We start from the raw sequence: 15,404 nt of genomic DNA on the forward strand, positions 1-15,404 counted from the left end.
TTTATTTAACTTAAATTTTACCTAATTAAATGGATTAAATCTGAACTGATTCAGCTATGCTTTGCTGGTATTTACTTTGTTCTCCAAAATTTAGAAAAAATTCAAGATAGTTTAGAATGCTTCATTACTTTTCACTTCATAGTGAAAGCCATACAAATGTCCTTAATAATTATTAATACTTTTTAGCAAGCAGCCATGTAAATTTCTCTTACAGTATATGTTGATAACATATTTTTCAGTCATAAAATATCCGTATTGTCTCCTATTATACACAAAATATTTTTAAATTATTAGTTTAGATGAAAGTTGCACCACAATAAACAGCATAAGATCAAATACTTCCTGTTTATAAGATTTATTTTTTATTATTGCAAAAGCAAATTATAGACAGAAGCAACCCTGAAAGAAAGATTTCTAGCCTCTAAATGGTCAAACGTTTGAAGCTGAGCTGACCTGAAGCCAGAAGCCAGGAGATTCTTCCGAGTTTCCCTCTGGGAGTAGAATTCCAAAGCTTTGGCCCATCCTCTGCTGCTTTACTCAGGCTGTAAGCATGGAGCTATAAGGGAAGTAGAGCATCTGGGACACACACTGGCACCGATTGAGATGTGGATATATGCATAGATTAACCAGTTGAGCTGGTGCATCTGCCCTTCAAATGTTCTCTTCAAGTAAATTGTTTTAGTATTTAGCTTTCAAAATCAACCAACTTGTAATATTGATAATATTGAATTTTTTTTACAAAATTGAGAGAAATAACTTATAATACATAATGGGAATGTGATAGAAAAATGATCAACACCACTAATATTCCTCTTCCCCTTTAAAAGTTTTAACTTACATTTCATCTTAAAGACTTGTGTATAAAAAACACATTTTCAATTTCAATTTAGTTGCAAAGATATCAGAGGCTCCTCACTAGAATGTTCTAATTTGCTTAACAATGGTATTCTAGCATTTATGCATATTTAAAATGGAGGAAAAGCAGTGAACACATATGAAACTGCTGTGAATAAAATGCAGCATGCTGAGGGATCATCCACTTTAAGGCTGCACAGGTATAAACACTGGGGATATGTAACACACAGAATGTCTGCTGATGTTTCCTCATACCATTGATCATGAAGTTCTATATTTTTCATTTTAGAACTTTGCATTCATGGATTAAGGAAGGTGCAAATCAAGTGCCCTGGACACAATGGGCTTGATTGGAGAAAAAGAAGCACAGAGCAAATTACTCATTTTTATACAAAATTCACCATTTGGTAGGATTAGGTGGGGGCTATTAACTTCCTTACAGGAGTAATACACAGGTAGATGCGTGATTAGCCCTTAACACAATTTTATACTGTCCTGGTTTCTACTTGATTCTGATGGTTTTAAAATGCACTTTTAGGGAGAATTTTTGGGCATCCCCTGATCATGTTTATGATTTCCTATAATCCCCTGTAGTTTTCATCTCTTGTCTCTTCACTGAGAATTTTCTTATTTAATACTTTCTCACTGGTGGTGGGGATTAAATGTTTGAGATAATGCATCTGTATTTCAGCTGCATTAAAATCTGCATCCAAAACATTGATGAAACATTGCTATAATAAGATTCCTTTAGGGGCTTGCCTTAGCTACTGTTCTGGAATTTGTCCATTTTATTAAAAATATACTTGGATGGACCTAATCATGTTAGAAAAGATATTTATCTGCTTGATTCAGCCAGATGATTCAGTTCCATCTATAAAGACTATACTCAGGCTCACATGTATCTTTTCATCCGAATTCTCATTCCATTTCAATTTTATGAATGATGTCGTGTATGTTAAATGCTACTCAAGAAATATGGTCAAACTTACGAGAAAGATATCACTTCTCATTAGATATTATGAAAATAATATATTTTGTCATATATGCCAATACACTTAAGTCTACATGGAATGCAAGTATCATTGTATATTCATTCATAAAATAATATTATGAGATATCACTCAGTACAACACTTTAATAATTGATACTGTAATCAAGAGGGGAAAAGATGGTTTATATTTATCATTTTGGGGATAATCATTGTGGTTTAAGTTACTTTAGACACCAACATCCAATTTGAATATAAATTCAAGTTCTGGTTTTTCATGTTCCTGATTCAATTCCCTGTTGTTAATGCACTTGAGAAGCAGTATTGAGGGCTAAAGTACTCGGACCTCCTATACACATGGGAGACCCAGTGGAGTTCCTCAGCTATAATTTTGGCCAGGATCAGCCACAACTTTTGTTGACATTTATAGGAGTGAACTATTAGATGGAAGATTCTGTCTCTCCATCTCTGCGCCTCTTCTGTCTCTGTCTCTTTCTCTGCATTGATTTTCATACTTGTGTTTGTTCTCTTTTTGAAAGAATCATGTAAAAATATTTTTTTCTGTACAAACTAGTCAGTGAGTTTTTACAGAAAGTTTCTCACTGTTATTACACCTACTGTTTTATGTACATGTCTAGTTCAAGCTCAGGGATTTCATCCTTGGTCTTTTGGTTCCTGGACCACTTAATTGAGGTGTTCTTCATCATAATCTATGATTACATAATTTTTGGAGTTTAATATGAAAGAATAAATCAATTGAACGTTCTCCATAATTTCTTTCACCTGAGAGTTCCCTGGGGCATCAACTTCAGCCTCATAAACCCCAGGTTGTCACTTGTTGCAGTGAAAATTGATATGCACATTCACATTTTAGAAATGTTTACTTTGTACCAAGAAGATACAAATCCTGACTTATATAATAATTAAACTATAGGCAACCAAGCCAAATTTTCTTGTATCTCAGGTATTTGAGATAAGCAGTATTTATTACAGATTCAATGGTTCTTCCATGAGGCCACTATATTTTCACACAGAAAATATAGGATACACAATTACCCTTAAAGCTAAAATAATTAATAAATGGTATTTTGAGGTTTATACATATGATAAATGATATAAAGAAGTATCAGTTGCTAGATTATGAGGATTAAGGCAACTTTCAACAGAAATTATGTGAATATGTTATGTCACCTGACAATGTTCAATCATAGTAACCAGATCTCTCATCACTGATTTGTATACTATCAAGAGTCTCAAGGAAAGACTATCAAGAAAAGAGTATCAAGGAAAAGAAAAGCATTTGATGATCTATTGAATCAAATTTGCTTCAGGACTTAGTGGACATGTATAGAATGAGGGCCCTGATATAGAGAATTAGCCAAATATTGAAATGATAGAAGAAAATACTAGAACTCATATTCAGACTGCTTTATGTAATTATTTTATTTTCATTGAATGGCTCATCATATATGAAAAAAGCCAATAAAAGTTTATTCATAGGTAACTAATGATTGCCCTGATCTATTCCAGGCTTAAATATATTGCTGAAATTGAATTATTATGATTCTCCAAAAATGTCAATAGTCAATCACTTAGTTTTGTCCTGAATCCATGCTGTGCTGAGGGTGCACGTCCGTGTTTATGAAGCAAGTTGTTATCAATTCTCATACACCAATGATTTTGATAACGAGTTTGAAGCTTTGAATAAAATTCACCATTTCATCAGCAATGCAGTATGTGCTTTGTTAATTCATTCATGTCTTGTGGTTACAGAGGAATGCATGTTTTCTGCCAGTCATTATTGATTATGAGTTACTTACATGTGTGTTCAGAATATATGTCAAAAAGTTTAGGTGTGGGATATTAAAAATGAGATTTTGTGTTGTGGAGTTTTCAAGGTATTCCAAGGAGACAAAAGTCATTTGTTGCAGAAAACCTGCAGAAGATTAGTTTTCAGGAAATCCTATTAATTTAGGGCTCATTATAAATCAGTAGGTGAAATAAATGATGATTTCTGGTGGCTTTCATAACAAAAAGATCTGTGTTTTGTTTTATAGGTATTTAAAACACATTCAGTAAGCTGAGATGAACAAGTTACCACTAATGTTTCTAAAAAATGTGTATTTTGTCCAAGCTGGCATTGGAATCTTAGCTAATGTCTTCCTTCTTGTCTTCCACATCATCACAATCCACCAGGTCCATAAGCCAAGGCCCACTGATATAACCACCTGTCACCTGGCTTTTGTTCACATAGTGATGCTCCTTACTACACTGGATATTTTATCTGAAGACATGTTCAGTTTCTTGACTTTTGTAAATGAATTGAAATGTAAGCTTGTGCTGTACGTGAGTAGAGTGGCTAGGGGTCTCTCCATCTCCACCACCTGTCTCTTAAGTATTATTCAGGTCATCACCATCAGTCCAAGCTCCTTCTATTTGTCAAGATTTAAACATCAACTGACATATTATATTATCATTGCTTTGTTCTCTTTTTGGTGCCTTAACCTGTTTTCCAATAGTAACATAATCATTTATACTGTAGTTCATCCTAACAAAACTAATCTACTAAATGTCACTAAGTATTGCTCACTCTCCTCAGTGAACTCCATCATCATGGCACTATATATCATGCTTATCTTGTCCCAGAATGTCTTCTTTGTAGGGCTCATGCTGCTCTCCAGCATGCACATGGTCATTTTCTTATGTAGCCATCAGAGGAAGTCTGAGTACCTTCACAGCATGAGCATTTCCCCAAGAAGCTCCCCAGCCAAAAGGGCCACTCATACTGTCCTAGTGCTGGTGAGTTTCTTTGTGATTATGTACTGTTTGGATATCATCATCTCATCCTTCTCAATCATATTGCGTAAATATGATCAGGTTGTCCTGGACATCCAGAGACTGGTGGGAAATGTCTATGCCACTGTCAGTCCTTTGGTGCTTATTAGTTCTGATAAAAGAATAATAGCTCTTCTGCATAATGTGATTGGTATGTTAAAAATCTTAACAAATTGATGAAACACTCTAAACGTGAAATTTTCTTCAATTAAATAATAAGAATTTACATAATTATGTCTAGCATAAATACACAGCATTTTAGTTGCATTTTTAAGTTACATCTCAATTTTTGTTTGAAAACTGTCATTAACAAAGCATATGTGCCCCTCTCACTTCACATTTCTTCACTAATGGAAATTTCTGCGCCTTATTTTTCCTCGTATAATTAAGCAAATTGTTTTCCATTGTACTCTTTATGAAGCTACTTTTGATACCAAATCCCCAGGTCTTTGCAGTTGACAAGGTGATGTGAATTTTAAATTCTACATTCAAATTGCATGGTATTTACTAATCTTATGCAAATCAATGATTTTAGATTTGTTATTCAAATTACAAAGTTAATAATCATGCAAGTTTACTGATAAATACATTGTGGACTAGATAAAGCAGAGGGGAAAGGGACATTTTGTTTTGCAGAGCAAATTATTTGTTTACGGTTCCACAACAAAGCAAATAAAGTATATTTCACTGCTAAGTGTTACTATGGAAAATTGAAAGAACTGAGAAACTTCACCAATGGTAAATTTTGACAAAAATCTCCTTCAGCCCTGTTATCAAGGAAAGATAAAAACCAAGTCATGGGCCTGGCATGATAACATTGAGGTTAAAAGCCTTGCATTGAATGCGCAAAGATTCAATGAGGGTGCCAGCTGAAGTCCTGGCAGCCTCACTTCCCATCCAGCTCCCTGCTTGTCTCCTGGGAAAACAATTGAGGATGGCCTAAAGCCTTGGGACCCTGTACCCATGGGGGAGACCTGGAGGAATTTCCTGTGTCCTGGCTTCAGATTGGCTCAGCTCCAGCTGTTGCGGCCAGTTGTGGGGTTGAATCATTGGATGGAAGATCTTCCAAAAAATAAATAAATCTGAAAGAACAAACAAACAAAAGCAAGTCATTCTGGCAGTATCTACCTTAAGCATAATGTGATGGTAGTGTACCCTGCTGAGGTATCTCTCCAAATCCCAGAACTTCAGTTTCTACATAGAAAAAAAATTAAAATTTGCTGATACTGAACTGTAAAATTGTTAATCATTATTTCTAAAGATTACAAGGTGTGGTAGTAAGATAATTAAAGAGCAAGAGTGGGATTAACCTATTCTTCCATGGGGAAAAAGCAAAATATCAACTAGGGATTTGGATTTTAGAACACATACCTGAGAAAGCACATGAACCCAACATGAAACCATTATAAAATCCTCTGATGTCAGCTTAGTGATAGAAACAAAGATAAAATCAAAGTGCAATGCAGCTCCAGGGTTGGGGAATCCCAATTTCAGGGAAAAGGGAAAAGAGCAGAGCCTCAACAAAGACCTCTGTCTAAGCATCATACTCTGACAACCCTAAATTCAAGAGGCCCACAATGGTTACTCAGAACCCAGTAAGGCCAGTTATTTGCACCCTTCCTCTCCTCGTCATTAGGTCACTTTTTCTTAATGTCATGGCCCAGCACACTGGGACTCATGAGCAATACATCTGTGATTCCCTCCTAGATTCCGCACCAGATGTGGCCACTTCACATATCTGCCCCATTCCAAGTAGTAATTCTGCTCCAATGGCTGCATCCTCTTAATTGGTATTGTTATGGGTGTGTTCACCTGTACTGCTGCCAGTGCTAGCCCTGTTCTTATGACTTCAGTTCTTCAGTTGGTAGCTGGAGGCTGAGCATCTAGCAAACTCCCAGAACTGTTACCACTACCATGGCCCCAGTTTCACTGGCGAAGTTTGGAGTTCTCAAAATATGTGAGCCCAAAACCTGTATCTCTGTTAGCTCTCTCGAATGAAGACTGTGAGTTTTTTCACCCACTCCATTCACCTACACCTCTGACATCCATTGGCAGCAGCTGGGGGTCTGTGTTTCTGCCAAACTCTTACTCCTACCTTGGACAAAGTTCCTTGCTACAGGGATGATGAAAGCACTTCTCTCCACCTAGCACATGCTCTGAGCAACCAGAGATCTACATTGTTTCCATTGACAACAGCAAAATAAGATGTAAGATCAGTATAGTGTCCAATTGAAACTAAAGCCAAATTGATAGTGACATTACAACTGATCAATAAACTCATTTACCATGCAGTCAACTGTTGAGGTGTGACCTGAACCAGTCTATCAGATGCCTAAGGACCCCAGAATTCATATAGTCTCAGTGGACTGACAGTCCTAGCAGGAAGCAGACTTCCTGTGTGGGATTGTATGGTGGGATAAGGAGTTAATAGCACTCCTTAACCTGAGCAGTAACAGGAAATGGGCTTGTGCTAAAGGCACCTAGACTAATTGAACTCATTGGCATTCTATTGTTTGGCTAAAGAACTTGCGGGGAAGAGTATAAGATGAGGAATAAAGGGAGGCTTCAGGGAGACTTCTACCATCACTGGTCTCCTGTTGGTGCTTTATCCCCAGACCCTCTCTATGTCCACATTACTGGCTCTGCCTGCCAGAGCAGGACTGTGGCTGCTGCACCTGCCAAGCATGCTGGGTATAAGTGGTGCCCTCCAGTGCCTCCTTTCTCATTAGTTGCTTAGAGCCAAGAGTATCCTCTTCCTCAGTTACTTGGTTGATCATCAGAATTGGTTCCTGTGAAACATGTGCACTAATTTAATTCTATGGTGATTGTTACTTCATTTCCTTGTTGGCTATCTTTAGAGGGGGGGTTCTGTGGTTGCCTAGAGAATATCCTGTTGAGTTCAACAAAGTGTGCATTGCTTCACTGGCATTGCATCCCCTGGGTCCCAATCTTTCTCAACATCGTTATACCTCGGGTCCTGGTCTCCTCAAACAGATCATCCACAAGCCACCTTTTAAAATTGATTGGGTTAACTGATCTACCAGAAATCAGTGCAGACAAACAGGATGTATGGAAAAAGAAGAAAGGACATATCCAACCTTAAAAGGAAGACGGTGATAGTTTAACATATTCTGATAAAGAATTTTAAACATTGGTTGAACAAATGGGATTTTCCCCCTTGCATTTCTTCAAAAACTGTGAAGTGTGCGAACCCAACAATACAAATTTTGAAGCATAGAGATATTTCACACCCAACCCACCATTTTCTTTCTACTTCCCCTCATCTTTTTTCTTTTCTTTTTTTTTTTTAATTGTTGCTTACATTGTATTATGTAGTACAGTTTTATAGGCGCTGGGGATTCCCCCCACCCCTCCCATACCCCTCCCCCCATGGTGGATTCCTCCACCTTGTTGCATAACCATAGTTCAAGTTCAGTTGAGATTCATTGCTTGCAAACACATGCCTAGCATAAAGTTCAGCGTCTTATTGTCCAGATAAGTTCAGTGGCCTCCTGGGGAGACCTTCTATGGTCTGAAGATAGGTCTAACAGAGTAAAGATCCGGTCAGTTAAAAGCCCCAACAAGGCCTCAGTATCAATATACAACATTATGGAATTAATTGACATAGTATTGGGTAAACAATATGTTAAAAATAATGCAAGTTCCCTTCTTCGAAACATCTGGGTTGAGACAGTATCAATGACAGGTTCAAAAAATAACAAACAACCAAACAAAAAATTACAGGTTAAATCAAGGCAAACATGTGGTATCTAATCTTTTGGGATTCGCTCATTTCCCTTAGCATTATAGTTTCCAGTTGTGCCCATTTAGCCACAAAGAACTGCATTTTGTTTTTTTTAATAGCTGAGTAGTATTCCATGGAGTAGATGAACCAAAGCTTTCTTATCCAATCTTCTGCTGATGGGCATTTCGGTTGCTTCCATGTTTTTGCAATTACTGATTGTGCTGCAATGAACATAGGGATGCATGTTGGTTTGTCGTGGAACAGGTGTTTTGGATATATTCCTAGGAGTGCTATTGCTGGGTCATATGGTATGCAGATTTTGAGTTGTTTGAGTGTTCTCCAGACTGATTTCCATAAAGGCTTTACCAATTTGCAGCTCCACCAGCAGTGGAGTAGGGTTCCCTTTTCCCCGCATCCTCGCCAGCAAGTCTCGTTGGTGTTCTTGTTTATGTGGGCCAATCTTACTGGTGTTAGGTGGTACCTCATCGATGTTTTAATTTGGATTTCCCTTATTGCTAGGGAGCTGGAACATTTTTTCATATGTTTGTTTGCCATTTGGACTTGTTCCTTTGTGAAATGTTTGCCCATTTCCTGTGCCCATTTCTTGAGTGGTTTGTTTGCTTTAGTTTTTTGGTTGTTTTGAAGTTCTTTGTATATCCTGGAAATTAGCCCCCTATCGCCTATATCGTGTGCAAAGATCTTCTCCCACTCTGTGGGTTGCTTTTTTACTTTGTTGATTGTTTCCCTTGCTGTACAGAAGCTTCTTAGTTTGATGAGGTCCCATTTGTTTATTCTGTTCTCAACTGTTATTGCTTTTGGTGTCCTTTCTTAGAAAGTCGGGACCTACTCCTAGGTCTTGCAGGGTATTTCCTACATTTTCTTGCAAGAGTTTGAAGGTTGCTGGGACCCGGACGTCACATATATGTTAGTGGTGGGCTCAAGCTCTAGAAGCCCCATCTTTTCATGATGGCAGATGAACTCTGATGTCAGACAGTGTAGGAGAAGGACCCTGACCATCTGACAGAAACTTGATTATACTGAGGAGATGACCACAGATGATGTCTCAATGCTACACAGAAGGGGATGTGGAGATCTCTGCCTCAGGAACTGGGTTTCAATGATCACAGTAGATGATGAAGGCTCCACAAGACCCTTCCATGGAGTTAGCATCTGTGTTCAGGTGTGGGAGGATTGGCCTTGTGGCACAAGGTGCAGAACTGGGAACAGTTTCTAACATTCCAGGGAGTGCTCTCTTTAACAAGATTTGAACATGGATTAATGTGTGTGTGTGTGTGTGTGTGTAGCCTGGATGTGCAGGCACATTTTCTTGGTTTTTTTTTTTTTTTTTGGTGCAATAAGCAGAATAGACAAAAGAGACAAAATATCCCTGTTCATGTGAAGCACTGTTGTAGGAAACCAGCTACAAGGGAAAGAAGTCAAATACACATTGTGTAGATGACAATTCCTAAGAAGTAATAAAAGCATGTGTGGAGGATCAGAGGGAGGAAGATGATCAATAAGTACCTTCATTCCTCTGGGCAGTGTGAGTAATTTCCAAATCCCCCTATTATTTTCCAAATTCATCAAATGTCATGTAGACTCTTAAGTTCTTAAGTTGATGATCTCTTACTTCGACCCAATCGAAAGGTTAGCTTGAATGAATTATTCTCCTGCACCCAGTAGTGGAAGTAGACGGTAAAGTCTCTTATGTTCAGCTTCAGTGAGAGCACATTTTAGGATGAAGTATTGTTGAGTCCTTCAGCTCGTTTCCTAATGTGCCTTCAGTTACTTCTCCATCCAGCTCTCCAGGATGAAGCATGTAGTTTAGAGGTAGAGAATCCCCGTTTTTACCTTTCTTTTATCTTTACTTTCTGTTCAAAATCTTCCTGAGACCTGTTTATTGTCCATCCTAGACACAAACATCCTTTAATTCTTATAAGTTCTTCTTCTTTTAAACAACAACAGCAACAACAATAACAAATCTGGCCTTTAGTTGAAACTTGGGCTGTATTTGGGAGTCCTTAAAACAGCCAGCATTTATTTCATTATACTTTGACACAAACAAGTTTTTTATAGCTTCATTTTGATTTTATGACATACATTAGATGCTTTCCAATCTTAGAGTTTGAATTCTTTGCTGCATTCAAATCAGAATACCCTCAAAGTTATTCAAATATTTCTTTTTTAGAATTTATGAAGAACTTTATCCTGTGAATATTTATGTTTGTGCATCTAGCACACACATTATTTTGAGCTTTGAGTACAGGCCAGTTTTTGTTAAAACATTTACATATTTATATTTTTCACCTTTGGTTCTTCCGAATGGGATCTTTAGAATGCTCAGAGAAACACAGAAGATATCATGTAAATCTAATGTTAATGGGATTTTCCCCCTTGCATTTCTTGAAAAACTGTGAAGTGTGCAAACCCAACAATACAGATTTTGAAGCATAGAGATATTTCACACCCTACCCACCATTTTCCTTTCTGCTTACCCTCTTTTTTTTTTATTATTTTTACAATGGTAGAACTCATTTATTTTGTAGTCACTGACTTAACACTCCATTGGGTAAAGATCTTAACAAATGACAAATAGAAAAACAAATTTATTGATCCCCAAGAGTATAGGCATAGTCTGCAACAATCCAGTGTCAGATGCCAGTGTTGCTCCTGTAGCTTACATCTTTTTTGCACACCATTAGTTGCCACATCCTTCTCAAGATCTTCTACCTTCACATTCTTTTATTTTGGTGATAATCGTTCTCATAGCTGTTGGTAGCATACATGCAAGCAAACGTCCTAAGGCTCTATATATTCCAGAAAATGCAATTTGCTTGTTTAGGAAAATCTCTGTTTCAGATTGATTATAATACAATATTCTGGATGGCAGTTTCTTTGTTGAAAGAGCTAAGCTATTTCAGTGTGTTCTCTCCTAACCCAATGGAGTTTCTGACAAGAAATCAGTGTTTGGTCTAATTGGAGAATCTCTGAAGCTAATTGGGAGTGTTCTCTCTTGGACACTTTAGTTCTTCTATTTTTTTCTTTTAAAGATTTATTTATTTTTATTTTTATTAAAAAGTCTGATATACAGAGAAGAGGAGAGACAGAGAGGAAGATGTTCTGTCCAATGATTCACTCCCCAAATGACCACAATGGCTGGAGCTGAGCCGATTTGAAGTTGGGAGCCAGGAACTCCTCCATGTCCCCGATGCAGGTTATGGGGATTTGGCTACAAGCAGGAAGCTGGATGAGAAGTGGGGCCACCAGGATTAATACTGGTGCTTATATGAGATCCTGGCACCTTTAAATTGAGGACTTCAGGCGCTAGGCCACTGTGCCGGGTCCAGGTTTTTCTATTCTGATGTTTAGAGTTTGACTCTAGTGTGTTGCAATGAAGGCGTTTCTGATCATGCTTATTAGGAACTTTATTTGTTTCCGGTACTTGGTGTTCTCTTTTTCAACATAGCGAAGTGTTCTGCTATTATAGGCCTTTTAATCCATTTTATATTTGCCATCTCTCATGGAATACTCAGATCTGTATGTTTGGTCACTTGATGGAGTTTCACTAATCTTGAGCACACTTTTGAGTTTTCAGGCTTTTTCTTTTTGGCTTTTTGTTAGACTTCATATTTCCAAGGATTTGACTTTGATCATAAATATTTTTCTTCTTCATCATGAACCACTTGAAGCTTTGCATTTTTTTGTTTGTTATATTTGATTATTCATTTTTAATATTTCTGTTTGATTAATTTTCCAAATCTCATTTTTTCAGAATCTTTCATCCTTACACATGCTGATGTATTTATCTTAATAATTTGTTTCTATGTGCTGTTACAAAGTCACAGAATTCCCAGGAACTCTGCATCAGAATGTCATGAATAGTTTGTTATGGATCTTTGTTCAAACCTGCAAGTCTGCCCTGATTGCAGAGAAGAGACGGTTTCATCTCCAGCTGCATGTGAGGACTCCGCCTTGGCAGATTGCAGAGAGAAGAGACGGTCTCAGCCTAGTTGCCTGTGAGGATTCCACCTTGGCAGATTGCAGAGAGAAGAGGTGTTCTCAGCCTAGTTGCCTGTGAGGACTCCGCCTTGCACCTCAGCCCTTTAGAAAGTGGTGGTGTGTGCATTCTTTACAGTTACAGGTGAGGGTCCCCTCCTGTCTGGCCACAATCCCAGACACAATGTCAACGGGCTAAACAGAACCGTGAAATTGCATTTGCCTGCACAGAGACTGGCATGCACATATGGACACGTGTACAGGCACTGCACTTCTTGTTTCAACTACTCAAGTTTTGATGAGTGAATGTGGAGTCTATCAGCACTCATCTGTGCCCTCCCACCTCCGCCAAGGGAATGCCTTCTCCATGCTCGGAGTGGATGGTTTTTAGATATTGCGGAATTATGAACACCTAGAATTCCACTCCCTGTATCCACAAGTTGTGATGTGTTGTGTTGCTATTCTCACTCATTTCTAGGAGTTTTTGTATATCCATTGTGATTTCTCCTATGACACATTATTCAGCAGCAAATGTGCCATTCCCAGGTGACTGCATGTTATCTAAAGCTTCTTAAGTTTCTATGTTCCAGCTTGATAACTCTATGTAAGGGAAAGATAACTCATGGCTTCAGTTTTTTTTTTTTGAATATTCTGAGATTTGTTTTATGTCTTTCGTATTTTGTAGCCTAAAGAAAACTACATGCAATGAAAACTAGAATGAAAATCTGCAACCGTGGAATAAAATATTATGTAGATGACAATTAGTTCCATTTTGCTTCTATCTGATATTGATGAGTTCTACTGTTTCTTTGTTGATTTTTCTGTCTATGTCAAGTTTCTATTTCTGAAAGCAGGGTCCTGAAATCCCCCTCTTGCACTTGTATTTGAATCTGTGTTTTCCTTTATATGTATTAATGTTTCTTTTAAAGAGCCAGGTACCTGGGTCCCATTTACTAAGGTTACATAATCCCGTGGCTAATTCCTTACTTTGTGTATAATGCTCCTGTTTCTTAAATAGTTTTAGCATTATGAGGCTATTTTATCTGATATTAGGATGGGCAGTGTTGATCTTTTCAACTTTCTATCAGCATGGAATAATTTTATACTGTTTAAAGTTTTTTTAAATGAAAAAAATGGCTTTCTTGCTTGTTGATCAGTTTCCAATAAGCAGAAAACTGCTGAATTTTACTTTTCAGTTCATTCAGACATTTTATCTTTGAACTCAGTAATATAACCCATTTACATTCAATTATAATATTGTTCAGTTTTAACTTTGGCTCACCATTTCACATAAATATTGTTGTTTCTTTTGCATTTTCATTGTAACTTTACAGGGAAAATTTTCTGTCTTCATGTTCTTTCGTATTGATGATGATCATTTTATTTTCGGTGTGTAGACTCTAAGTATAGTATGATACCATTGGAACCAAAAGTGAGTTTGGTAAAGATTCAAGCTACAAAATGAAGTAAAAATCAAAAGCCTTTTCATACACAGTTTTATGACTGAAAGAAATTGTAAGATCTGTTACATTCATGATCGCTAAAAGAAGTACAATGAGATAAATTTACCCAATGATGTGAAGATGCTCTTTAATGAAAACATTAAAGAATAAAACAAAAGGGCCCGGCGCGGTGGCACAAGTGGTTAAGTCCTCACCTTGCATGCCTGGGATCCCATATGGGCGCCTGTTCTATCCCGGCAGCCCCGCTTCCCATCCAGCTCCCTGCCTGTGGCCCGGGAAAGCAGTCGAGGACGGCCCAAGGCTTTGGGACCCTGCACCCACGTGGGAGACCTGGAAGAGGCTCCTGGCTTCGGATTGGCATAGTATAGGCCATTGTGCTCACTTGGGGAGTGAATCATCGGATGGAAGATCTTTCTCTCTGTTTCTCCTCTCTGTATATCCGCCTCTCTAATAAAAAATTAATAAAAATAAATATTTAAAAAAAGAATAAAACAACAGAAGATGCCAAAATATGCATAAATCTTCCATGTTCATGGAATTGTTGAATAAGTATCATCAAAATGTCCATATTACTCAAAGCAATTGATAGATTAAGCGCAATTCCAATAAAAAATATTCAGGATGTACTTCTCAGATCTAGAATAAAATTATAATAAACTCATGTGGAAATACAAGCAACCCAATAGATTTAAAGAAATGTTAATACAAACAAAGCTGGAAACACCTCTTTATCAAATTTGAAGACATGTTACATGACTGCTGTATGCCAAACATCATGGTCTATGAATAAAGTTATGATGAACTCATCTGGAAATGCAAGCAATCTTGATACAAAAATGTGGGGGAACTGCTGTATGCAAAACATCATGGTTCTGGCACAAAAACAAGCATGAAGATCAGTGGAATAAAATAGAACTCCAAGATTAGTAAAAAGGAAAAAAGGTCTAACTATACAGGGATATCAGTATCTATACCCTTTAATCATGTAGCTCAGCATTTAATATTATATTAAACACATATGACACGTAATTCTGTATAGTTATGACTTTTAGGTATGTTTTATTATGATATTTTCAATGGTATCATTTCTATTTACTTATGACTTTTCTATGAGATCTCTTATTTCAATAGATCTCTGAAATTTCTTCATGCTGATCTTTATATATATTATCCTCATTTCTTGCCATTATGAGTTCCATGTGCTAAAGGATACCATTTAGATAAAATACTCACACTAGTTTTCAGAAACTGGTCTAGACTGGCATGCAAATATGTACCTTACATCTATACAATGAAATCGTATCAGTAATTTGAGAGAGAGAGGCAGAGAAAGAGAGAAGGAGAGAGGGAGAGAGTTCTGAGAGCAGCACCAAGAGGTTAAAAGCACAGTGATTTATCAAGGGGTATATGACAGCAGGTGTTTCAATTTTGGTGATGCTGTGAAAGTAGGAAGAAAAACAGACAAATTGCTTAGGCAGAAACTAAATACATGCAATACATGGGAAGGTACTAGTGTGCACTG

At 37.3% G+C, this 15,404-nt stretch overlaps 1 protein-coding gene across 1 annotated transcript; it reads left to right on the forward strand.

The window, feature by feature from the left end:
- Positions 1-3,928: 3,928 nt before the first annotated feature.
- Positions 3,929-4,855, forward strand: LOC121150499 (putative vomeronasal receptor-like protein 4). Its single transcript, XM_040971431.1, has one exon. It carries the CDS (start codon positions 3,929-3,931, stop codon positions 4,853-4,855), a length of 927 nt encoding a protein of 308 aa, XP_040827365.1.
- Positions 4,856-15,404: the final 10,549 nt, after the last annotated feature.

Source organism: Ochotona curzoniae, unplaced genomic scaffold (assembly GCF_017591425.1).
Source record: "Ochotona curzoniae isolate NIBS_2020 unplaced genomic scaffold, NIBS_Ocur_1.0 contig_2135, whole genome shotgun sequence".
Taxonomy (NCBI): domain Eukaryota; kingdom Metazoa; phylum Chordata; class Mammalia; order Lagomorpha; family Ochotonidae; genus Ochotona; species Ochotona curzoniae.